General features: G+C 44.3%; 1 protein-coding gene across 6 annotated transcripts in view; it reads left to right on the top strand.

Moving 5' to 3' along the window:
* The window catches only part of PIEZO2 (piezo type mechanosensitive ion channel component 2), a 454193-nt gene that overhangs the window by 350031 nt on the left and 78610 nt on the right, over positions 1-25552 (top strand). For all 6 annotated transcript variants that reach the window (XM_089305336.1, XM_089305338.1, XM_089305337.1 and 3 more), the window contains 8 exons: positions 1193-1366; positions 13773-13981; positions 16403-16563; positions 21394-21570; positions 21819-21944; positions 23680-23880; positions 24835-25039; positions 25171-25272. In XM_089305336.1, the coding sequence (XP_089161462.1) occupies positions 1193-1366; positions 13773-13981; positions 16403-16563; positions 21394-21570; positions 21819-21944; positions 23680-23880; positions 24835-25039; positions 25171-25272 (1355 nt within the window). The remainder of the gene's footprint in view (positions 1-1192; positions 1367-13772; positions 13982-16402; positions 16564-21393; positions 21571-21818; positions 21945-23679; positions 23881-24834; positions 25040-25170; positions 25273-25552) is intronic.

The following is a 25552-nucleotide window of genomic DNA, read 5'->3' as shown; positions in this document are numbered from 1 at the left end:
AGCTGACCATAACTCCAGGGCCTAGGAGGAACATTGCAAAGGAAAGAATCACCCACAGCTCAACAAATACCTCTGTAGGGTTTATTCAACAACTGTTTTATGGAACGCTTTTCCTGGATAGGAAATAAGACTGCTTCAGCCCTGTGGAACTTCTACTCTAGCATAGTACATGACATAAGTCAAAACCCAGTTACCATGAGAAACAGGCAACAGACCAGGGAGTGTGTAAGGGGGAAATCCATTCATGAATGGAGCGCTCAGGGCAGGCTTCATGGAAGATGTGTTGTCCAAACCCTACCTGATAGATAAAGATCTTGTCTTAAGAAAAGGGAGGCGGGGGCATCCCAGGCAGAGAAAGCAGCAAATGCAAAGGCCCTGAGGCAGGGCAGTTTGGTCTGGTACATGTGAAGAAGTGAAGGAGAGAAAGCTGTCACCGGGAAGCTGGGAAGACAGGAGAGAGAATGCTGGGAAGGTTTGGCCAGGCACCCAGCTGCATATGACTTGCAGGTGGAGAGGGGCTGGTGCACCTTTTATTCCTGATGGGACTTTTTTAAGTCTTGCAAGGTCCCCTGACTGACTGAGAAAACATATATTTGGGGGAACAGAAACAGCAGCAGGAGATGGCACACAGAGCAGGAGAATGGCTTTCATCAGAAGACGAAGGAAACCAAGAACATGTTCAGAAAACCCTCAACACGGGGTAACTTGGGAAGCCGCAGGTTTCCGGTAGAGCGTCGGGTGTGAGTGTCCACAGGAGGCGGCTGGGCTCCGCGTACACATTTGGGTCCCCGGGGTCAGGATGGTGCGGAAACCGCTGGGAGTAGGTGAGGTCACTGAGAGTGATCTGGGATATTTCAGTCCCCAGAAGTGCAGAGGAAAGGGAGGAGCCAGCAGCGGATGGAGGAAGAAGGCAGGCAAGCAAGCATGATCCAGACCGGTTCAAGAAGGGATAGGGGTTGAATTCAAGGGAGAGAGAGGAGTGGCCCAGACGAGTGTTTCTGGCCACGGTAAACACAAGTTAAGCGGATTGGTGGAAGCAAAAGCCTACCTGGAATGGAAGGGTGGGGCTGGGGGCGGATTCTATAAATGGTACCAGTGACGGGAGCAGAAGGCTGGTGGAGCTACAGAGGAAAGGGCTGTGTCTTCGTCGCCCAAGAGAGGCTCCTGCTTTTTGTTTTGTTGTCTGCCGCAGGCTTGAGGACCTTGGTTTAAAGCAGTTCACAGTGGCTGAACTCTTCACCCGCATTTTCATCCCGACCTCCTTCCTGCTGGTGTGCATCCTGCACCTGCACTATTTCCACGACCGCTTCCTGGAACTCACAGACCTCAAGTCCATCCCCAGCAAAGAAGACAGCACCATCTACAGGTGAGGGAGCCACAGAAACATGGGCCTCAGTCAGGTCATCCAGTCCTCTGAAATGCAGTCTCGGTCCCCTGGTGTGAGGCTATTCATCTAACTTAGAGTTCAGCCTTGGACTTTCTGTGAGTTATCAGCTTGCAGGTGAAAAAAAAAAAAAAAAAAAAAAGGACTGAGGGAAAGAGCAAAAAATAAAGTGGAACAATGGAAGATATTTTCTGAAGCAGTTAGTAGAAACTTATGACACATTTTAGCTGTGTGTACTAACATATTTAGACTCGGTGATGCATATTTTGGGTTCAGGCTGGTTATTTGTAGAACATTGACAGAATCTGTCTAACTCAAAGGATGAGCTTTTTTGTTTCAATGACCAAGCGTAAACACATGGGGCTGTGGGGGAGGGGGAGTGCAGAATTTCCCCTTTCATTTTGAATGTGAAGAACCTTGGCTCAAAGGAGAGAATCTGTGATCTACTCGCAATTTGAATTATATTTAAGAAGAGAAAGCAAAGGCAGTGTCTTCTTGTAGTAGCTGAGTGTTGTTTTCTCCTCATCAGTCAACAAGTAGCTGAAGGGACATTACTTTCCTTGTATGGTTGCTGAAACCATAGTGGCTTGTCCTGAATCCCCCATCTGTTCCATCACCGGGAAACTATAAACATTCTGCCACTGAGAGCTAGCAATGAATTTCCTCTCTGCCTTACATTTAACCTACAATTGTGCTCCTGGAAAACCCTGCTTTAGCAACAAGGGAGTATATGGCTATGTTAAGAGTACAGAGGCCATAGCCGGACATTCCCTCTAATTTTTTTAAGGTTTATTTATTTTAAAGAGAGAGAGCGAGAGAGAGCTCTTCTGTTCACTAGTTCACTGCCTCAAATGGCCACAACAGCTAGGACAGGGCCACATGGAAGCCAGGAGCCAAGAACTTCCTCTGGATCTCCCACGTGGGTTCAGAGGCCATCTTTCACTGCTTTCCAAGGCGCATTAGCAGGGAGCTGGATCAGAAGTGAAGCAACCAGGCCTTGAACCAGTGCCCAGATGGAATGCTGGTGCTACAGATGGTAGCTTAACCTGTTGCACCATAGTGCCCTAGCCTCCCCTTAATTCTTTTACTGCAAGCTAAAAACATGACTACATCAGTAGGAGCCTGCTGAAGTAGGATTTCAGCATCTTCATTTTATAAAACACCGATCTTTCCATTTTCTGCTGTAGTAGGAGCCAGAATTATAGAGAACTCTGGAGTACGTTTTTTGGAGGATGTAAAACATGGTCTAATCCTGATTTATGACCAGCATGTTTATTTGCCGGATTGTGTTTTGTTTAACCTAAGAGAGCCCAATCTAGATTTCATTCTGAGTAGACCGCTGCTGTCAGCAGGTGAGTGGGTGCTTCCCCTCTTCCAGAACCGAGAGGCTGCAGTCACTGGTCACCTCTTGGGTGAGGCCATTCTCGCCTCCACAGATAAAGGTAAAAAAGCCCAACTAAAACCTATCTCTTCCCAACATCCCAGCAAGGAGAAGCACATGAATGGGGTAGACTGCTTTTAAAAGTTCATGGAATAAAAGTCTGATTTTATTATAGTGCCCCCAATTTTTTGACACAAGATTTTCTTTCATAGCTTGTGGAAAATGCCTATTATTAAAAAAAAACACTGTGCATAGATTTCAAAATTGTTCCTGCATAAAAAAGAGTGCATACGTTTAATTCCATGTTTCCATGAACTTTTTGAAGTACCCTTGTACTCTCCATATATATATATGCATATATATATATATATCCCTACTTCCTGCAAGACAAATAAAATATTTGTTAAAAGTTTGAGGAGGGGCCAGCGCTGTGGCTTAGAGGGCAAAGCTGCCACCTGCGATGCCAACATCCCATATGGGCACTGGTTTAAGTTCCAGCTGCTCTGTTTCCAGTCCAGCTCCCTCCTGGTGGCCTGGGAAAGCAGCCCAATATGGCTCAAGTGCTTGGGCCCCTGCCACTCACGTGGGAGACCTGGAGGAGGCTCCTGGTTCCTGGCTGCGGTCTGTCAAAGCTCCAGCCATGAGGCCATTTGGAGAGTGAACTGGTAGATGGAAGATCTCTCTCTCTCTCCCTCCCACCCCCTTCCTCACTGTCTCTAACTCTGCCTTTCAAGTAAGATAAATAAATCTTTTAAAAAGGAGAAGAATAAGAAGAAGTTTGAGGAGTTGTTATTGATAGGCAAACTTCCTGACAGGGAAAATCCCTGTAACTTTAAAAGTTGACCAAGACAATGGGCATTGTGGTGTAGTGAGCTAAGCTGCTGCCTACAAAGCTAGAATCCCACATCAGAGCACTGATTTGAGTCCTAGCTGCTCCACTTCCCATCCAGCTCCCTGTTAAAGCACCTGGGAAAGCAACTGAAGATGGCCCATGTGCTTGGGCCCCTGCCATCTACATGGACACCAAGATGGAGTTCCTGGCTCCTGGCTTAGATTCCAGCCATTTGAGGAATGAACCTGTGGACAGAAGATCTCTCTGTCTTTCCCTCTCTCTTTGTCACTTTGCCTTTCAAATACTTGAAATAATGTGAACTATTTTCAAAATATTTCAAAGGCAGAGTTACAGAGAGAGGGGGAAGAGACAGAGGGACAGAGATCTTCCATCTGCTGTTTCACTCCCCAAATGCCCACAACAGCCAAGTCTGGATCAGGCCAAAGCCAGGAGCCAGGAGCTTCATCCAGCTATCTCACATGGGTGGATAGCAGCATCCATATAGGATACCAGCATTAAGGTGGCTTAACCTGCTGAGCCACAAGGCCAGCCCAAGAAATAAATCTTAAAAAAAAAAAAATTTTAAGTAAGCTAACCAAGACAATGGCTCTATAGAAATGAAGGTGTTTTTTTAAAGATTTTATTTATTTATCTGATAGGTAGAGTTACAGACAGTGAGAGAGAGAGACAGAGAGAAAGGTCTTCCTTCCATTTGTCCACTCCCCAAATAGCTGCAATGACCAGAGCTGCGTCGATCCAAAGCCAGGAGCCAGGTGCTTCTTCCTGGTTTCCCATACGGATGCAGGGGCCATCCTCCACTGCTATCCCAGGCCACAACAGAGAGCTGGACTGGAAGAGGAGCAACCGGGACTAGAACCGGCACCCATATGGGATGCTGGCGCCGCAGGCAGAGGATTAACCTAGTGCACCGCGGCACCGGCCCCCCTAGAAAGATTATTTAATGCTTCTTTTGACCTTGTTTGAGATATCTATGAGTAAAATTCGCTTTTGATTCTCACCTGTGACCATGTAAAAATGAAACTATAAATCCTCACCATTTTCTTCCAAAAGTCATCTTTAATCATTAAGAAAATTCAAGCTGGCGCCACAGCTCACTAGGCTAATCCTCTGCCTGCAGCGCCGGCACACTGGGTTCTAATCCCAGTCAGGGCGCCGGATTCTGTCCCGGTTGCTCCTCTTCCAATCCAGCTCTCTGCTGTGGCCCAGGAGTGCAGTGGAGGATGGTCCAAGTGCTTGGGCCCTGCACCCCATGGAAGACCAGGAGGAAGCACCTGGCTCCTGGCTTCGGGGCCGCAGCACACCGACCGCAGCGGCCATTTGGGGGGTGAACCAATGGAAAAGGAAGACCTTTCTGTCTCTCTCTCTCTCTCTCTCGCTACCTCTGCCTGTAAAAAAAAAAAAAAAAAAAAAAAAAAAAAAAAAAAATATCATTAAGAAAATTCTTGCAGGTAGCAGAGCAGCACATAGCTTTGTTTCTCAGAGTTGTGATTATTGGTAATTGCTAATTTTTCTAAAGTGTTTTCATCCAGATGCCTTCCCTTCCTGTATTCATCTTCTAAAATTCTCCTAGTTTGTAGGAGCTTTTCCTGCCGTTAGTGTCTTTCATACCACCCGATAGAGATCGCAATCACAGTTTATCCAGGAGAGCAGAGACTGTCAAGATCATGGTTCTGTAGGAGACCACGTGACTCAGCACAGGGTCACACAGTTTGCACCTACCATACCTGAGAAGCATATTTTTTTGGAATTCCTTTTAAGGATGTGTAGTGATGTTTTATTATGCAGGTTGTGGTGAGGGCTCCTGCCCCTGGTCCTGATGCCTCCTGCCTCCCTGTGGTTGCATTCACACCCCACCCTCTGTTCCATGGCCAGAGAAGAAAGCAGCTCTAAATGACGTGTGGCTGAGGAGATCCTAGCCCTGGGCACCGCCCTACCAGTGCATTTGCCAGGAGCATATACACAGAGAGAGAAGAGGATATACAATGCCAGCAAGCTAAAGAGCTGAAGCATCTGGGGTTTCACTTTGAATGCCATGGGGTGGGGGAGGGGGAGGAGGCGGAGGTGGTGATGGTGGTGGTGGTGGTGGTGGTGGTGGTGGTGGTGGTGGTGGTGGTGGTTTCTAATACCCTGGGGAATATGAACAACTCACTCAAGTTTGGTGTTTTTCAATCAGGCAAGAGTTTAGCATAAAGGTGCTGAAATTTTGATTTCGAACATATGATACCTATCCCAATATTTTAGCAACTGTTTTCCATCATGGCGTTTTCCTAACTGATAATGGTCACCTGTGTATTTTTCTGGCCCTCGAGTCTTATTAGTGAGTGCTGCATTGAAATCAAAGTGTGGAGAACATTTTTAGAGCTGGAGTTGACTACAGGCCCTGCTTTTTGTGCTCCCACTCCCCAGGAGACACTTTATAGAAAGTGGCCCACAGGTTGGGAATAACTGGTCCATTGAACTCATTAAACTGATTTCAGCGCTAATATTTCTGTAAATATCCAAGAGTTCTTTTCCTGTTTGGCATTCTTTGTTGGTGTGGGTATGAGGCTACTTTAGTAAGTGGATAGAAAATGGAACTTAAGGAGAAGTTTATTTTGATACAAACATATTTGAAACCCATGCATAGTTTTTTTTCAAATAAGTTTCCATGAACTTTTTGTTCCTAATATGCACCAAATAAATTTGCATCAAAATAAACCTATTGTTTAATTCCATTTTCTGAGAACTTTTTGAATTGTATTCATATGTGTATGTGTTCACATAAGTGGTGTAGGCAGAAGTTGCTTGTGTGCGAAAAGAGAATTTATTGTAAATTTACAAAGTTAGCAGTATGAAAATGTTTTCTGATATACATAAGAAGAAACAATTATTACTCCTAAGTAGATAATCTCAATAATATTTATCTTAGTAATAACTTAGAGTACTCATAATTATATTAATTATATTATATAATTAATAGCTAAGAACTAAGATCTACTACTTTCATATCACTTTAAGTGTATTGTTATGCATTCAGAAATAAAATAATTTTTTAAGCCTTGGTTTTAGAAAATCTTAGAGAAGAGTATGTTGAACATAGTTACTTAGTAGGACTTTTAATTTTCTTGATGCTGGGGAAGGAATTAAAAATGAACCATTTGTGTTATATTTTCTTGGATAAAATGTATCTTGAGAAATTTAAACATTACAGATTTTTAACAAAACGTGCAGGATGGGAGGGGTGAGAAGAAGGGAAAGACTTATGACCTTCGAGCCTTTTTCCTGAATGTGTCTGATTTCCTGTTGCCGCTGAATCTCGCGGCTTAGACTCTCTTTACGGGTGCAACCCATGTGGATGATGACACACCTGATGCTAGAAAGCTTAAGAGACATCTGCTTCTCTCGTCTCTGTCTAACAGCCTCCTCTTTCTCTCTCCAACCTGTCTCTCCCCCTGCTTCCTTGTGCTTCCATCTCTCCCTGCGTAGCCATGCCAAAGTCAATGGTCGCGTGTATCTAATAATCAATAGGTGGGTACTTCCATGTTTTCTGTCTTCTTTGTTTTAAAGCTGTTTCTTGGTGTGTTAAACTCTTGACTGCTTTATAAACGAAAAGTGGTGTCACCGGATAGTGGACGATGGTCTCCAGGTACGCTCATGGATGTGTTCTGCAAACCAAGCCATTCGGTGCTTGCACTGGATGGTGCTGTCGAGTGGGTGTGGAGGTTGCCCAGGGTCTTCAGCTGCTGCTCAGCCTCTGGTCTTGGACCCAGCTTGTGCCCCTTCATTTCATGCTTTGGCGGAGCAAGTTCAAGGCGTGCCTGAGAGTTCATTACTCTCTTGAATATATCATTGGAGCTCAGCGTAAGAACCTCCTCCTCCACACCCCTCCCATAAATGCCAACATCCTGCTGAAAGGTTTTGCCCTCCCTCTGACTCCCATGGCACTTTGTCATCGCTGCTGTCCTGACACTTGCCTTCCAGTGCTCCATCCCCTGCTCGTCCTTTTTTTTTTTCCCCTTGCTAGAGGCATAAGCTCCTCAGGCCTGGGCTCCCTGAATAATTCACTTAGATGTCCCCTTATCACCTACCCCAGGGCCTTACCCACTAGTTGACATTCAACAGATATTTACTGAATGAGGTGAAAATAGTTACAACAATACATGGCTTCAGAAAACATCAATTCTTCAACTACATCTGGACTTGAAAGGTTGACTCACTATTGTAGAACATTTTCATCACCAGATTTTATGTTTGCATGCCCTGGAAAGACCAAAGATGGCACAGGAGGCAGAACTTCTAGAAGGAGGTGTGAAGATTATAATGGGTCACTGTGTAGACTACGGATGCAGGAGGAAGGACTGAGTGGTCTCTTTAGGGGAACCAGTTTTGTAGACAGCTGGGAGAGAAAAAGCCAGCCTTGGGCTTTCAGCAGATCGGCAGAGAACAGAGTCAAGCTGCAGATCTTGAGCAACTAGTTGAATCCCATCCCTCCAAACATAGGCACTGGCTCTCTTTTGATTGGTCTGTGTTTCCTCTGCAAGCATGAACATTTGCTTTGTGTGGAGATGGCTGTGATGGGGAAAGAGTCAGGGGTTGGTTGGTCGGACTCTCTCTGCAGTGACTGACGCACGCTGTGGTCCCCATAGTCCCAGTCTCACCTCATGAGATGTTGCTGTCTATCACCCCAAATCACAAGGCCAATGAGCTCACCCCAAAGTGCTTCGACTCAAGGGTCAAAGCTACCCCAAATGAGTCAAAACTGGAAGCACTCTAGTTGTAGTGCTATCTTTTTTTTCTAGTGAAATCTTTTGCTTTTGTACAAATTTTACCATGCTAAGAGAGACCAGAGCCCTGTCTCAAAGAAGACATCATTAAAGAAACGTGTCTCTTGCTTTATAACATAAGCTTTGGAAATGCTGCATGTGAAGTGTGTGCCCACTTTTAATAGGACCTATTATTAATTAGAATGAAGGCAGGAATCATTTATAAATTAAACTTCTTTCTCCCATAGCTTATTTCTTTAGGCTCAGTGTTGTTTTATAAGGAGAATAATGTGCTTGGATATGTTCATTCTGGACCAAAAGAGGAGGCACACCTACATATAATTCAAATTAGGATTTGACTGAAACTTAGCTATTACCTCTCAAGGTATAGGACAGGAAAGTGTACTGACTACAGAAGGTCAATTTTAATAATATGAGTGATTGTGAGGAAGTTCCAATTGACTTAATAAGCAATACAAATTAGAATATTTTAACAGGAGTATTGTTTATTTCCTCACATATACAGATATAGGAGCCAATGTATTCAATCCATGACTAGTAGACTGTTTGGGAGGAATTACTAACACATATCTGGATGTGACATTAAATCCACAATCAATGGCACACATGTAAACATCAAAAGTGCTGAATTCTAGAAAATAATTCATTTGCCATAGTTTATTATAAGTAATGTAGCACTGGATATTGCTTATAAATACTACAAGTTTTCAAGAGAATTCCTTTTCTAGTATTTTCATGAATGCATGAGCTGAATGCAGTTTACACAGCCACATATTCCAAATCAAAATACTAAAAATAAATGGAATTTAGACTAAGGAGATTTTACCACAGTAGCATGTCCATTTTCTTTCATGGAAACTGACTATTACATTTTTCACAGTCAAATCCTAGTACAGAATTAAACCTCATAAAGGCATTGTGCAATTCATGTCTTCTGTTGCAAAAACACTGCTTCTCTGGTACACAGAATGTCTTCATCCAACTCCATGGCTCATGATGTACACGAAGCACCATAGCATATTTTGCAAGGGAGGATGGTATAGGAAGACGGGATTTCTGCCATCAAGAGCAACGTGCCCAGAACATGTGCAGGAAATGAAATGATGCAGGCACACGTGGGGAAGGGTGCACACTGAAAACTTTCAGAGCCATAGGAACACAGTGGAAAGAGCAGAGGAATAAATGCCAGAGTCTTCAGTCTTCACACAGTTCATGGAACACGTATCTTGTGAAAAAATGATGCGTGGTCTTCAATTCCTTTTTGCACCAAAATAAACTTATCTTTTAACTTCATTGCTCCACAAACCCTTGAAGATCCTTGTAAATGTCACTTGTTTCATCAGAGCACGGAAGGAGAGAACTAATGTACTTAAGAAATAGATAAGGCCAGTGCCACGGCTCACTAGGCTAATCATCTGCCTGCGGCGCCGGCACACCGGGTTCTAGTCCCGATCGGGGCGCCGGATTCTGTCCCTGTTGCTCCTCTTTCAGTCCAGCTCTCTGCTATGGCCTGGGAAGGCAGTGGAGGATGGCCCAAGTGCTTGGGCCCTGCACCCGCATGGGAGACCAGGAAGAAGCACCTGGCTCCTGGCTTCAGATGGCGCAGCGCACTGGCCATAGCAGCCATTTGAGGGGTGAACCAACGGAAAAAAGGAACACCTTTCTCTCTGTCTCTCTCTCTCTCTCTGTCTAACTCTGCCTGGAAAGAAAGAGAGAAAGAGAGAAAGAGAAAGAAGAGAGAGAAATAGATGGTGAGAGAGTTAGAGCTCAGAGTCTAATACAGAAAAAACAAACAAACAAACAAACAAGGAAGCCAAATTGTAAGTGACATTGAAAATGAACTATCTGTGGAGAAAGGGGGTCCCACACAGTGCGCTGCAAGGAACTGGCGGAGGGGCATTCATGAAAATACTAGTGAGTTCACCACCATGTCTATCCGGAGCCCCCAAATAAAATTCCTTCACCTGCTTGTTAGATCATTGCCATGCGCTGACCAGTGAAGGATGACAAGTAGTGAGAGTTCCCAAGCTTGAAGGTCAGGGAATGTTAGTTTTTGGAAAAATCAAGATCCTGTTCTAAAGCTTTACTTGAAGATAGGGAACAGAAGCTGAGATAAGGCGCCCAGGCTTTCCTGGAGCCCAGGCAGCTGCTCACTCCAGCCAAGTGCAGCTCCTCCTGCCTTGGGATCTGCATCTGAGCAGCTCCAGCTCGGCAGCTGCCCCGCCCCTTCCGGAAGTGCAGTGATCAGAAGTTAGACACAGAGAGCAGAGTGGACAGGAAGAGAGATTATCAGGAGATGGTGTCCCGAGGGAGAGACGGCTGCCCTGTTTCTCTGTTACATAAGAATATGAAAGAAAAAGAACGTGTTCTCCACAAATTACCGTCTAACTTTAGCACCCTCCCTGTTGCCATCACTGTGTGGCCCACAGCAAGAAGAGGTTACTCAGCCTGCATTTCATTAGGATGGATTCATGATACTTCTTATCAAAGCCTCCTATTCGAAGATGGTTCCTGACTTTAAAACATTTCCTGTGTAACTAAGCATTGTGCTAAGCATTTAACAGCAACCACCTTAATTTTCACAATATGCTGTCAAGTCATCACTATTATTTCCATCTCACAGATCAGCAAATTGAGACTTAACAGGTTAACTAGTTTTGCCATGTCACCTTGCTAGTAAATTGCCTGGTCGGGACTCAAACACAAGTCTTCCTGATTCCAAAGCGCTTACTTTTAATATTCTTCTCTGTTACCTATAACAGCTATAATACAATACCTATATTATAATACCTGTAACTGTTAGAACAAAAATTTTAAAAAGTGAAAGAAAAATGAAAGGATTCATATTGGTGTCTTTTTAAACCCTTCACTCCCATCATAATTTAAAATATTTTTGTCTACACATGATACACACAGATTTTCATGATTGTATCATGCAAAGTATACTGCACTGAACTTGACTAGTAAGAGCCAGCCTGGTACATGTCTTCTCTCTCTTTCTTCCTTTCTTTCATTCTTTCTTTCGTTCTTTCCTTCTTTCCTTCCTTCTTTCCTTCCTTCTTTCCTTCCTTCCTTCCTTCCTTCCTTCCTTCCTTCCTTCCTTCCTTCCTTCCTTCCTTCTTTTTTTCTCTCTGTCATCCATTGCACACTTCTGAGGTTAGACTGGCCACAGGATGTCTGGGTGGCACCTGCCCTGTTCCTTGCAAGGATGAGGTTAGAGAGCAGTGGGCAGCGTTCAGTGTGGAGTTTCACTTGTCCTCCCTCCCCAGTCTTTCCTAGAGGCCAGACTTCCTATAGATTATGACAAGGTTCTAAAAGTAGGTCTTCTGGCTCTGGTTCCAAAGGGCGCACTCAGGTGTTCTCCTGTGAGTCCTTCATTCAACAACCTCCCCTCAGTGCGCCATGCTTGTGGCACAATGGTGTGGGGACGTTTTGTTACACAGCCACCGCAGCAGCTTCAGGAATTGCCTCATTGCTGGGGGTTGCCCTCCATACATAGCAGGGATATTAGAGGGTTGTGTGCTTCCAGATTCCTTAAGCTAAGGATAAGTAGCATCTCTTACACAATGCAATCCTCGGGCAAAAACACATATTAATGAGCCCATGTGTAGTCACACTTAGTATCAGTGTCCCGATAAGGCAGGAACAGCAGGAACATCCTGAGATTGGATGTGCAGTGCTAATGGAGATGCCACAGTATTGTAATTTCAAGAGTGGTTAACTTCCCTAAAGTCAGGAAGGTACATGGACTAGCTTAAGCAAATAAATTAATTTGTCAGCATAATTCCTTTCACCAAAGCTGAACTCTCCCCAAACATTCTTTCTGCATTAAATTAGCACTTGGTTTCTGGCATTCATTCTGCAAAGAACCTGTGTATCACCTTGTTGAAGAGAATTCCTTTTGAATGATAGGCCCACTAAACGCCTAAACACAGTATGCATACAATTCCCCAAATAGTAGGCATGTTTTCACATGGAAAATCAACCACCTGCAAGTAAGTTTAGATTTAATCTAGCCACACTTCTCCATCCAATAGAAAAATCAACTAAACTCCACAAAGATTAAATAATTTACTGAGAGTTCACATTGTACAGATATTGTAATATTAGTTGTCCATTCTGTCACAACCAGGCTGAAATGTATGGACTAATTATTGCAAATAGAAAAGATCACAGCATTTCCAGGAGTATTTTCCTAATATGTACTTTTGTTACCCACAATCTACTTTGAAACATTTATTTGATGTTTGAGTACTGGCTACCCTTATCCTGATCTTATCATTACTCATGGTACACAAGGATTGAAATATGCACCTTGATTATATATCAGTGAAACATTCTAAAAATATTTTGAATATGGATAAAATAAGTGCTTTTAAAAAATGTGATCATTGTCTACTCTGCAAAATACGGCAGTATCGTAGGTTGCTGTTGGGCTTGATGGAAATCTCCGTCCGTGCACTCTCGCTATGGCTCAGGCTCCCACGGTCTCCCCACAGCTGTCAGTCAACTGTCTGCATCAGTCAGCCCCCTACACGGAATGTGGTACAGGCATCCCAAAAGTGTTTAGCTCCCTTGGCACATGCTTTAGAAGACAGGCAGAGCCGGATTAGTCTACACAGAGGGTTGGCTGAAAGCACCACTGATTTCAGAATTTTAAAAAACAGCGTTTAAAATGTGAATGACTTGATTCTTGCGAGATGGTTTGTTGCGTTACTAAGAAAGCATGAGATAATTTGCCTCAGTATCTCTGTGTCCTCCTCTCCTTTACAAACCTGCAATCCTCTCCACTCTCAGATCAGTTGCCAAGCCTCAGGCTCATAGCAAAAGCACGCTATTGAGGCCGTCCTGGAATGCACTTGGCCTTAGCACACAGGAATGCAATAGTGGATGAAATGTAGCATGATATGTGATCTCTGACAGTCCTTATAATTTCTCTGTTCTCATCTCCTTTTTTTCCTTTCTATTTCAATTACTTTGAGCAGCATCAAGAAAAAATTACCAATCCACCAAAATGAGTAAGTCCCCCTGTGAAGCCATGAAATGCTTGCTCTACACGATGCCATTTCATGCTTCTGCATCCTAAACTCTGACCATTTTCTCCTCCGGGAAAAATGTCAAGTTTAGGTGTCAAGAGCTCTCATTACTGACTGATCACTGAAATTGGAATTAGAAAAGCTAACCAAACCTAACTGAGTTGACAGTTTGTTTTTAGAAAGAGCTTGAAACCAACCAACAAACAAAACGTGGCAAGATGCTAACACCCCACCTTGCAAGGTCTTTGCACATGCTCTGGTTTTTGTTTTTTGTTTCCCCTCTTTTTACCTGCCCCTCACTCCACACTCTCCTGACACCCTTTCCCCGGCTGACTCGGCTGCTATCTGCCAACAGATTGGCCCACCCAGAAGGAAGTCTTCCAGACCTTGCAGCCATGAACTTCACTGCCAGCCTGGAGAAGCCAGAAGTGAAGAAGTTGACTGAACTTGCAGAGGAGAAGCCAGAGGGGTGCTTGGAGAAGGGTGAGCCTGGGAAAGACAGCGAGGAGTCGGAGGTGGAGGAAGATGAAGAGGAGGAATCCGAGGAGGAGGAAGAAACATCAGGTAATGAGCCTGTGACCCGGCAGCTGCTCCCAAGGAGCTGGCTGCTTGAATGAGTGAAGGAAGCACTGGACTTGTTCCAAAGGAATGCATGAATAGGTGACCCGGGCAGGGACATAAAAGTTGGAGGCAGTTCTGCTGTTATTGTTGCTCTCCTTGTATTTATTCCTGTCCAGTTATTCCAGTAGCACCAGTGCTGAGTGAGGAGAGGAGAGAGGATGGCTGGTTGGTCAATTCCTGGCCCAAGCATAGGCTCCTGTGAAGCCACCAAAGGGCTGTGTCCATCAGAAACCTCTCCGGGGAGGTGGGGGGCGGGGCATTCCTACCAGAAGCAGAAGCAGGCTTTGGGGCACAATCTCTGAAAATCAGAAACAGGCTGTTGTGCACGACATCTCTAGATGTTGCCTGGCTCTAGATGTTGCCTGGCCCAAGCCTTTCTCAGAGGACACCATTCAGAGGCCCCTCTAGGAAAACGCTCATCAAGAAAATATGTGGCAGTCTCGCCATGCTCTAATGCTTAAGGGCCCAAGGGCCCGAGGAGAAAGCGATTATCATTTCGAGCCAACTGCTACAGATGTATTTGTCACCATTGCCTTATTTAGGGGTATTTTCTTCTCTCTCTCTCTCTCTCTCTCTCTCTCTCTCTCTCTCCCCCTCTGTGGTCGGGAGAGGGGGCTGTGCTTTTGTTTTGTACACTTCTCCCTAGACCTGAAATAATGTTGTGATGATGGCGTGATGAGAACTGAACAGCTTTGGTGGGCTGGAAGAGTTCTCAGAGAGACTAGAAAAGGCAGAGGGTTCAGTCCATCTAGTCCATCTAGCAGCCCCCAGAAAGGAGAGGAGACAGCAGGAGGCACAGCTCCTGGGTCGTCTCCTGGTGCTGCAACATCAGAGTGCTGCCCGGACTTTTTTTTTTTTTTTTTTTTGACAGGCAGAGTAGACAGTGAGAGAGAGAGAGAGAGACAGAGAGAAAGGTCTTCCTTTGCCATTGGTTCACCCTCCAATGGCTACCGCGGCTGGCGTGCTGAGGCCGGCGCACCACGCTGATCCGATGGCAGGAGCCAGGTACTTATCCTGGTCTCCCATGGGGTAAACAGCCCAAGTACTTGGGCCATCCTCCACTGCACTCCCTGGCCACAGCAGAGAGCTGGCCTGGAAGAGGGGCAACCAGGACAGAATCCGGCACCCCGACTGGGACTAGAACCTGGTGTGCCGGCACCACAGGCGGAGGATTAGCCTAGTGAGCCGCAGCGCTGGTCTACCCCGGACTTCGCTCTTCCCCTCTCCTATATCACAGGAGGAAACTAAAAAGCGTCTGGGGTGGAGAGTCCCTCCTCATGCACACTCCCAAACCTGGCCGTTTTCTCCCAACTCAACCTCAGAAGCTCCAAGAGGAGAACCAGAAATCTTCTCTTCACATCTGAGCAGCGGGTCTTCTCCAGTGTTAAGGGGACAGCCCAGCTCCGTGAGACCAAGGGGTTAAGGCGAGGATTTTGATTTTGAGCTTCACTATTAGAGTCTCACCAAACCTTGCACTGTGTCTTATTCTTTCACTCCTTGCCCACATGCCTTCTACACTCCTAACTCCTGTTCATTTATTTCCTAGACCTTTGGGTTAACTATCAACGGAGTCTATAAATAAGCATTTTTCATAATCATTTCCAGAGCAAGTAGAGTAGCTGTTATACCTACCCAAGTCAGATAAAGCAGATACTTTAAAGAAATACTCAGGTCTTTGTGAGCTTTGTCTGCAGGGGTGATGATATGCTGATAGTACGAAGTAGTCCTATTGTGACTTTAGTGAAATCAAGCAAGAAAGTCCTACCCCATGGAAGCATGACCTCTGTGCCTAGCACAAGTTAGAAAGAATAAAATAATTCATTTGATGGGAAATGATGATTCGAATGAGTCTGACCATTTCATGAAACCATGTACTGGCTCATTTTGATCCTTAGTGTTCCCTTTGGCTCTGACAAGGAGTGGCTACTCCCTCTGACCAACTCGCCCCTTGGGGAGACTAGAGCACTTCACTCACTGTTAAAGGAGAACTGCCACTTATGTAAATACTGTTTTGGTAGGAAAGATGTCCTTTAGAAGGAGCTCAGGCTTCTTCCCATGCTAAGGAAATTAGAGAAGCGCAATTTAAAGAGTCAATAAGGTCACATTTTTCTCTACATTTATTTAACTCAAAGATGTTTAAAAGTAGCCTTTTCCTTTAGAAGCTCAGTATATGGTACCTGTGTCATCATTGTGACTTGGAACTCTGTGACCCCCCTTCTCCCAGATTTGCTGTCCTTATAATTCACCCACTATAACTATTTTGCAGCCTCTCATTGACATCTGAAGGTTACAAGATATACCTTAAATAATCATGTGAGAAAAAAAAAGCCATTTATGCTCTTGGGTCTATTTACTCTTTCGCAGATCTAAAGAACAAATGGCATCTGGTGATTGACCGCCTCACTGTGCTCTTCTTGAAATTCCTGGAGTATTTTCACAATCTGCAGGTGTTCATGTGGTGGATTCTAGAGCTGCACATCATCAAAATTGTTTCATCGTACATTATCTGGGTTTCCGTGAAGGAGGCAAGTGCACGTTTTGTTGTCTCATCAGGCTGAGTGGAGCCACAGTGGAGATTCACTTTCCTCCTCTAGCTGTCTGTGATGTGTCATTCTCATTGCAGAGGGGATCGAGATGTAAGGTAGGCACATATGGTTTGACCTACAGAAAGCCAGAGGGCAATGGCTCTGAGCACGGGGAAAGATTGCAGCAGAAGAGGCTCATGGCTGAGTATCTAGTTGGCTTGGTCACATCACAGAGGTCACTTCTCCTCCTCTACTCCTTGCTGCAGTGAGTCAGAGTGGACTTATTTTCTGCTGTGGATGCGGGAATTCATCCTAAATTCTCTTTGAGGAAAGTAACATTCTAGTTATGTGACCAAGAAGTAAACTCAGATGTCCCAAAATATAACAAAGTCTTCAATAGAGCTCATCTTGTTTCTTATGGGTTTTTTTATTATTATTATTTTGACAGGCAGAGTGGACAGTGAGAGAGAGAGAGAGAGAGAGAGAGAGAGAGAAAGGTCTTCCTTTGCCGTTGGTTCACCCTCCAATGGCTACCGCGGCGGGTGCACTGTGGCCAGCGCACCGCGCTGATCTGAAGGCAGGAGCTAGGTGCTTATCCTGGTCTCCCCTGGGGTACAGGGCCCAAGCACTTGGGCCATCCTCCACTGCACTCCCTGGCCACAGCAGAGAGCTGGCCTGGAAGAGGGGCAACCGGGACAGAATCCGGCGCCCCGACCGGGACTAGAACCTGGTGTGCCGGCACCGCAGGCAGAGGATTAGCCTATTGAGCCGCGGCGCTGGCCCTCTTATGGGATTTTTTGAGACAGGACAGAAAGTCTTCAGTAGCACACTGCATTGCACATCTTTCTGCTTGACTGTAGAGAGCAAAGTCACCATTCAGCCAACGGTTGTTTCATGTTTACTGTGGAGAAATTAGCTTTATGTCCACTTATTCTACAGATCAGTTTTTTCATACTTCTCATTTTCCTGCACTACTTTTGAGTTGGTGCCAATTCATAGAGTCTTTGTCCTCCAAAAATTGTCAGGTAACTACTGAATATATCAATAGTAAAATATCACAACCATATGCTGCAAACTTAAAATGTTTCACAAACAGGTAAATAAGGGGTGAAACTTAATTTGTGCTCTATGGTCTAACGTAGAACTTTCTCCCATTTCATACAAACCCTCTGAAATGGATAGATGATCCCTGCATGTGAGAATAGAGACAGAACCACTCCCCTGTGAGATTTGTGTCAGAAAACAGGCTGCATTGTTAAGTAACTAAATGCATGTATTATTTGGATCTGACAATAGCCTACTATGTATATTGACTGAGAGCAAAAGAATATAAGCATGTTAACTGTGTAGGTGAATTAATCAATTGAGATAAATTTTGAGGGTCAAATATTAAAGGGAAAAAGAAAACAACCAAAGAAAGCAGTTGACTAAGAATGAGCACTTCTGAATTAACCAAATCCATTGTGCTCGTGTGAAAAGTTGTGTTGCAGGCTGGTGGAGGCATAATAAGACAATGGAATGATGGGAGTGGGTGCTTTATGTAAAAAAAAAATAATAATGGGGGTTGGACTCAGAAAAATCTGCTCCCTGAAATTCATGCTAGAAAGGTGGGAAAGAGAACAGAGAGAGAGCTAAGAATGCACATCCTTACAAATTCTAAACAAAAAGGAGATATGAATTTTAAAATCATCCTCAGTGAGTCTCAAGAATGTAGACCACTGAGTAAATAATGGATTATGACCCAGTCACCATTAGAACAATGGCCTCTGGTAGAATAGGACCGGTTCTGTCTCTTATTCGCATGTTATGAGAACTCCCAGAATTTTCATTCCTAATGTCAGCTCTCATGTGTAACTCTAAAATATGTCAGAGACCCACAAAGTAGACAAATGCTGATCCTGCAGCAGCCAGCATCTACTAAATCCGGTTGTTACAGATATTTTACTGCCTGTGTTGTGCATGGTGCCACCCCATCTTCATGAGGGGTGTCTGGCCCTGAAGGGTGAGTTACTGCATGCCCCTTGGATGCTATCGCCTCTGGTGTCTCACCCCTCTCCACACTAGTCTTGGTCTCTGGCTCCCAGCAGCTGTGCACGGAGATTCTTTCTGCTGTAACTGGAGTACTAAGCAAGCCACTTGTGGGGAGGGGGGTCTAATCATAAAAGCAACGTCATTTTGAACTTCCATTGCCCTTTGAAGTGCATTCTATCACAAACTTTTCTCTCTGCCCCTGGACACCTTGATCTTTCTGCTCACTCCTAAGCAATGCAAAGTCCTGTAATCTGAAATAGCAGCAAGATCTCACTTTGTTAATTCAAATTCTCCACCCCCAAAAATAATCAGAACTCTTCTTACCCAGGTAGAAGCTTCTCCTTTCCTTGTTGCTTCTTTCTCATGGGTCTCTCCCTTGCCCCCACTGCCTCCTTGCTCTGGCTGCCTCATCTGTTAGGCAGCTCCTGAACAGAACTGTTCTCTTTTCCTTTTTACATGTACAACTACTATCCTTTTTTCAAAATTTTCAAAGGTATTCACTTTCATTTTATTTATAAGGCAAGAGACTCAGAGAGAGAGGACAGAGGATCTTACCTCCACTTGTTTACTCCCCAAAAGCCTGCAACCACAAGGGGACGAAGCCTGAAGCCTGGAAATCAATCTGAGTTTCCCACATAGGTGATAGAGACCCAAATATTTGAGCCATCAATGGCGCCTCCTGAGATATGCATTAGCAGGAAGCTTGATCGGAAGCTGAGCAGCTGTGACTTGAACCCAGCACTCTGACATGGGATGCGAGCATCCCAAGTGACAACTTAAGCTGCTGTGCCAAATACCTGCCCCATAACTACTATTCTGATTTCAAAATGTCTCTGGAAAGCTCTGTGAAATCTAGTTATTCCTGAAAGAAAGAGCCTGTACTGCATTTCCTTTGATAACCTCCATACCTCCCAGAGGGCCTGGCCAATTACAGAAGCTCAGTGTTTACTCAATGAAAAAAAGCAAATAAAAGAACCTTTCAAACTTGAGATTTGCAGTTGATGTTTCTTTATTATAAATGTCGTCGTCATCATCATCATCATCATCATCATCATCATCATTGTTGTTATTCGCATTCTCACTAAGCCTGGATGTTGTGGGCATCTGGGGGAGTGAACCAGTGGATGGAAGCCCTCTGTCTGTCTCTCTTGTCTCACTCGCTCTATCTTTCTGCCTTTCAAATAAAGTGAAAATTTTAAAAAATGACAATTTTTAAAATTAAAAGTTCTATGTAAATTAATCATGCTGTTTTCATACTCAGTGTCCTAAATTTCACAGTGTCAATAAGATTTTCTTTTGAACATGTAAATTGGCAACACTTGCTGATGACTATGGAAGAGGAAATCTGATTTTCGCTAATCAGAATATTTTGTTGCAGTGTAACACTTAGTGTGTTTACAAGGGCTTTATAGTTCACAAAGCACTTTCGTGTACAGCATTTCTTTCACCCTCAGTTAATTCTGGAAAGCAGCTCTTCCTCCCCTGATATTTTGGTATCAATTCTCAGAGTAATCTCTTACCTTGGACAGTGAAAATTGCTAACTAGAATAACAGGTAACAAATTGCATAATACTGCCATGCAGTCCTGCATTTTCTGATTTTGCAGTTTTATAAGCCAAATCGATAACCATACCTCTTATAGCACAAAAGGCTTAGCACTTGCTATGTGTTCAATTGTACCAATTGAAAATATGCTGTTATTTTCACCTGATATTAAATGTTGTGAGGATATCATTTTCACATTTTGAAGAATAAATGAGTATTTTACATAACTGAATAAGTTTACAGTGCTTCTATACTATTCAACGAACTGTTAGCTTTGGAGAATCAATAAAAATGCAGGCCATTTCATGTGATCTATAAACTCTCATGCAGCTCAAAACCAGCATGTTCAAGTTCATCTCATTGCTCTCCCTCCTCAAACCTGCTCTGCTCTCAGCATTTCCTACCCCCGCCATGGCACCAGCATTCATCCAAGCTCCAAAACAGAAGCCTGGGAGCGACTGCTTACACATTCTCCCTTTAAACCCAAGTGCAGTCACCACCAAACCAAATAAGTATCCTTCTCCCACCAGTCGGTGACTCCTCCATCTCTCCTGGGCTACTGCACAGCATATGAGCTGAGCTCTTGAGCCTAAGTCTAACCCTCATAACGTACTGGCCATTCTGCAGTTGTAGTCATCTAAATAAGACGCAGAACCTACTTTCAAATCCCCCAAGCTGTTGCCTTTCAGTGGCTCTCTGTTCTCTGCAGAATGGATTCATGTGTCATTGCGTGGTTAAAACTTGGCCTATAGCTCTCTGACCTCACCTTCTGCTGCCCTTTTTGCTTTTGACTTTGAAGTCTTCAGTTGTTTGGAGTTGACTGTCCCACCAGGCTGTCTCATGCTCTCCGGCCCTTGTTCATGCATCGTCACCTGGGATGCACTTCTCACCTTTGTCAGCCTGACTCAGCTCAGGCACTCTGTCTTCTAGAAAATGCTTTCTGATCCTCCACATTAGACCCAGGGCCTCTTTTTAGCACTCACACAGGTACCTGTTCATATCTACAGCTTAGCCATTGCTGCATTATGTTGGGAATAGTTAGCTACATGTCCGACTTCCATGCAAGACAAAAGGTCACCAAGGGGAGGGACCACAACTCACTTACCTTCATATCCTCCAGTGCCTGGCCCAGGCCTTGCACCTGCTGAGTTCTCAGTCAGCCTTTATTGAACTCAGTAGAAAATCAAGTCCTCATGCTTTGTGGATGTGCCATGTGCTGTATTTTTTGTCTCCAAATCTGATTTTGTGTTTTAGGTCTCTCTGTTCAACTATGTATTTTTGATTTCATGGGCATTTGCTCTACCGTATGCCAAGCTACGCCGCCTGGCTTCCAGTGTCTGCACTGTCTGGACGTGTGTGATCATCGTCTGCAAAATGTTGTACCAGCTTCAGACCATTAAGCCCGAGAACTTTTCTGTTAACTGTTCCTTGGTGAGCCTCAGTGATGGGGGGATCTTCCTCACTGCCCTCTGGGGAAGCGAGGCAGATATGTGGGTAACCTCCATCTGTGTGCACATTCTGTCTAGTGCCTAAGTCCCCTCATTCACCTAATTCTGTTGTGCTGAGATTCCCCCATTGATGCTGCTTCCCTCCCTACCCCACCCTTGTCAAAGCTGCAGAACCATCTGAACTCTCCTAATCTGTGAAGCATCTCTTATTCCATGTTCTCTTCTTTTCAGCCAAATGAAAATCAAACGAACATACCCCTTCAGGATTTGAACAAGTCTCTGCTCTACAGCGCTCCCATTGATCCGACAGAGTGGGTTGGCCTCAGAAAGTCTTCTCCTTTGCTTGTCTACCTGAGGGTAAGGGCTTTGTGGATCCTCCACTTGGATGGAATTTGGAATCCTTCACCTTGAGACTCGTAAGAGCTCATGTGATGGTCACCTTGTTTTCTCTTGTGCTTGGAATCACCCTCAGAACCCATGACAAAATGTCAAAGTCAGTATTGCATTGCACTGAAGAGAAATTGACCAAACGTCTGAAACTGGTTTAGTAAAGTAAGATGGATAACATTAAATCAAGAATGATATAGCCTTTAAAGAGTTAACTTGATTTAATAAACTTTAATTAACTTGGTTAATCCTCCACCTGCGGTGCCAGCATCCCATATGGGCGCCAGGTTCTAGTCCCAGTTGCTCCTCTTCCAGTTCAGCTCTCTGCTGTGGACCTGAAGGGCAGTGGAGGATGGCCCAAGTGCTTGGGCCCCTGCACCTGCAGGGGAGACCAGGAAGAAGCACCTGGCTCCTGGCTTCGGATTGGCGCAGCTCCAGCCATGGCAGCCATTTGTTGGGGGTGAACCAACAGAAGGAAGACTTTTCTCTCTGTCTCTCACTGTCTGTAACTACCTGTCCAAAAAAAAAAAAAAAAGCGAGCTATCAGAACGGAAATATCTCTGAGATATACCATGAAATTAGAAAAGCAAATCTTACAATACTGCCCATAATATGATCTCTTCTGGACCCAAGGAAAAAAGCTGGGTTAAAATACACCAAAATCTCTCTCTCTCTCTCTCTCTCTCTCTCTCTCTCTCTCTTCTCCTCTCTTTCTCTCTCTCTCCTTCTTCCTCTCTTTCTCTCTCTCTCCTTCTTCCTCTCCCTCTCTCCCTTTCTTAACTCTGGCTTTCAAATAAATAAATAAATCTTCAAAAAATATAGCAAAATGGTCAGTAGTGATTTTGTCTAAATTCTGTTTGTAATTAATAAAAACATAGGTTACATTTAGAAGTAATAAGGCACATCTCTGCTAAAGGAATTTTGATTGCACATAATGATACAAGCATAATGAGAATCATATGCTTTGGAATCACTTTTACTTTGATGGACAATCCGAGCAGTTCTAATCATACCACATTGACAAATGCTTAAAAATCAAAACTTCATACTTAGCACCAGGAATTTTTAACTAAGTATTCCATTTTCTTCTTGTCTATTTCTGTTTTTCCTCACACAGAAGATATCTTTTGTAAATAAAGTCTGCTAATAGCTATTGCAAGGATAAAACAAATTGAAATTTAGAAAGTGTCATTAAAATGGCGCCTGCCATCTATTGTTCCATAAATGTTAACTATTTCCTTATTATTGCTATCATCACTGTCACTATTTTCCCATCATCAGTAGGCTTCTCAGTTGGCTGTGCTCGCTGGCCAGATTTCAGAGGTGCATCTTGGTACCATTTTGCATTTCTAGTTTGCAAGTAAGGTTGGACTGCCCCCCTCAGGTGACTGGAAGCTGCTTCCTTGGAATGTGGTATAAAATTTTTTAGGAAGACGAATGACCAGCTTTATGTCTTATGTCCAGAGATTGTCCAGTCTCATGTCCAGAGATTGTAGACCCCGTTACCATGGAAATTAGTCAGTTCTCATAGCAGAGATAACTCCAAGATGAACAACACAAAGAAAATGAATGTTGAGCTCAATGATGTGTTTAAGAGAGGTGGAATTTTATAAAAATTGCTGTATCGACATCAAGAATCAAATACAATGATTTATTACGGAGATGGTTTTTGTCTTACGCAGCTGTGTTTTCTTATTATTTGTAGAATAATCTCCTGATGCTAGCTATTCTGGCCTTTGAAGTCACCATTTATCGCCATCAGGAATACTACCGGGGTCGAAATAACCTCACAGCTCCTGTGTCTAAAACTATTTTTCACGACATCACAAGGCTGCATCTGGATGATGGGCTGATTAACTGTGCCAAGTATTTCATCAACTATTTCTTCTACAAATTTGGTCTGGAGGTGAGTTTCCTTGCTACCTGTTTGATTTGTTCTTTCCATAAAAATTTAAATAACTACTTCTGGCCAGTTGTCCCCTGGAGCCCTGTTACACAGCTCCAAGCCATGATTCCTGTTGCCTCAGGATCAGCAAACAATGTTTCTCCCAATGGGTTAACCTGGCTTTGTAGAGAGTTTTGCAAGATCAGCTGCCCAGTGACCCCTCGTTTCACAGCAATGCCCTTGACCTCTCTGGATCTCCAGTACTATCTAAATAGGTGGACATCTGTTGGCATGTTAACTGGTTTCTTATTATGAAGAAAGTGTTAGGGGCTGGCTGTGTTGTAGTAGCCTAAGCCTCTGCCTGTGATGCCAGCATCCCATATAGGCGTGGGTTCATGCCCTGGCTACTCCTCTTCCGATCCAGGAAGAGGAGCCCAGAAAAAGCAGTAGGGAATGGCCCAAATGCTTGGGCCCCTCCACCCACATGGGAGACCCAAAAGAAGCTCCTGGCTTCTGGCTTTGGATCAACACAGCTCCAGCCATTGTGGTCATTTGGGGAGTGAACCAGCAGATGGAAGACTTCTCTCTCTCTATGCCTGCACCTCTCTGTAACTGCCTTTCAAGTAAATAAATAAATTTTTTTAAATGTTCATTTTGATGCAAAAAAATTGAAATCTGTGCAGTATTTTTTCATAATGCGTATTTTTCATGAACTTTGTCAAGTCCCCCCATGTGCATGGATTTCAAAAATTTTTGCATCAAAATACACTTATTTTTAATTCTACTTCCAAGAAATTTTCTGAAGCTCCCTTGCATTTCTGTCAAAAGACCCTGAAAAGGACAAGAGTTGGGGAATCTGTGCACAAAGACCTGTCCTAAGGAGTACAGGTCTCTGCCGCCTGCACAGGCCTGACCCCTGCCACCACTCCCCTTCCCTGTAAACCCGATTTTCTGCCTCTTGTCCTCCTTACACAGACCTGTTTCCTAATGTCAGTGAACGTGATCGGTCAGCGGATGGATTTCTACGCCATGATTCACGCCTGCTGGCTCATCGCGGTCTTGTATCGCCGCAGAAGAAAAGCCATCGCTGAGGTCTGGCCCAAATACTGCTGCTTCCTGGCCTGCATCATCACCTTCCAGTACTTCATCTGCATTGGCATCCCCCCTGCCCCCTGCCGAGGTGAGCTGTCAGCCCCTCCTCCCTGCGACCCCCCACCCCCAACCCAGAACGGCTGCTTTTAGGAGAAGCCATTGCCGAGTAGAATCTGGGAGCAGAGCCATCAGCGATATTGATTTCACTTCCGCCTGCAGATTACCCATGGAGGTTCAAAGATGCCAACTTCAATGACAACATCATCAAGTGGCTGTACTTCCCAGACTTCATCGTGCGGCCCAACCCCGTGTTCCTTGTCTGTAAGTGCATCGGCCCCAGGGCTGTGGGACACCAGCGTTTGGATTTCTGTTCGTTCGTCATTCTTTACGTGGTGTGCATTAGTGGTTCTGCTTCTTCCACCAGGCTTTACAATCACATGAAGCCTTATTTGTGCATTAACAGCACAAGTCATTAATGCCTTGCACTTGCCCTCTTGGCATTTGCAGAATTAATAAATCAACGTTAGAAATCCCATATTCCCTTGCATAAGCTCACCTCTGAATGCAGACATTTACACACAGCTACCACTGTCTACACACC

This window comes from Oryctolagus cuniculus, chromosome 10, assembly GCF_051225735.1.
Source record: "Oryctolagus cuniculus isolate XC-2025 breed Fujian yellow rabbit chromosome 10, ASM5122573v1, whole genome shotgun sequence".
Lineage (NCBI taxonomy): Eukaryota > Metazoa > Chordata > Mammalia > Lagomorpha > Leporidae > Oryctolagus > Oryctolagus cuniculus.
Note: the sequence above shows the minus strand (reverse complement) of the source record. Positions and strands in the feature narration are given on the sequence as shown.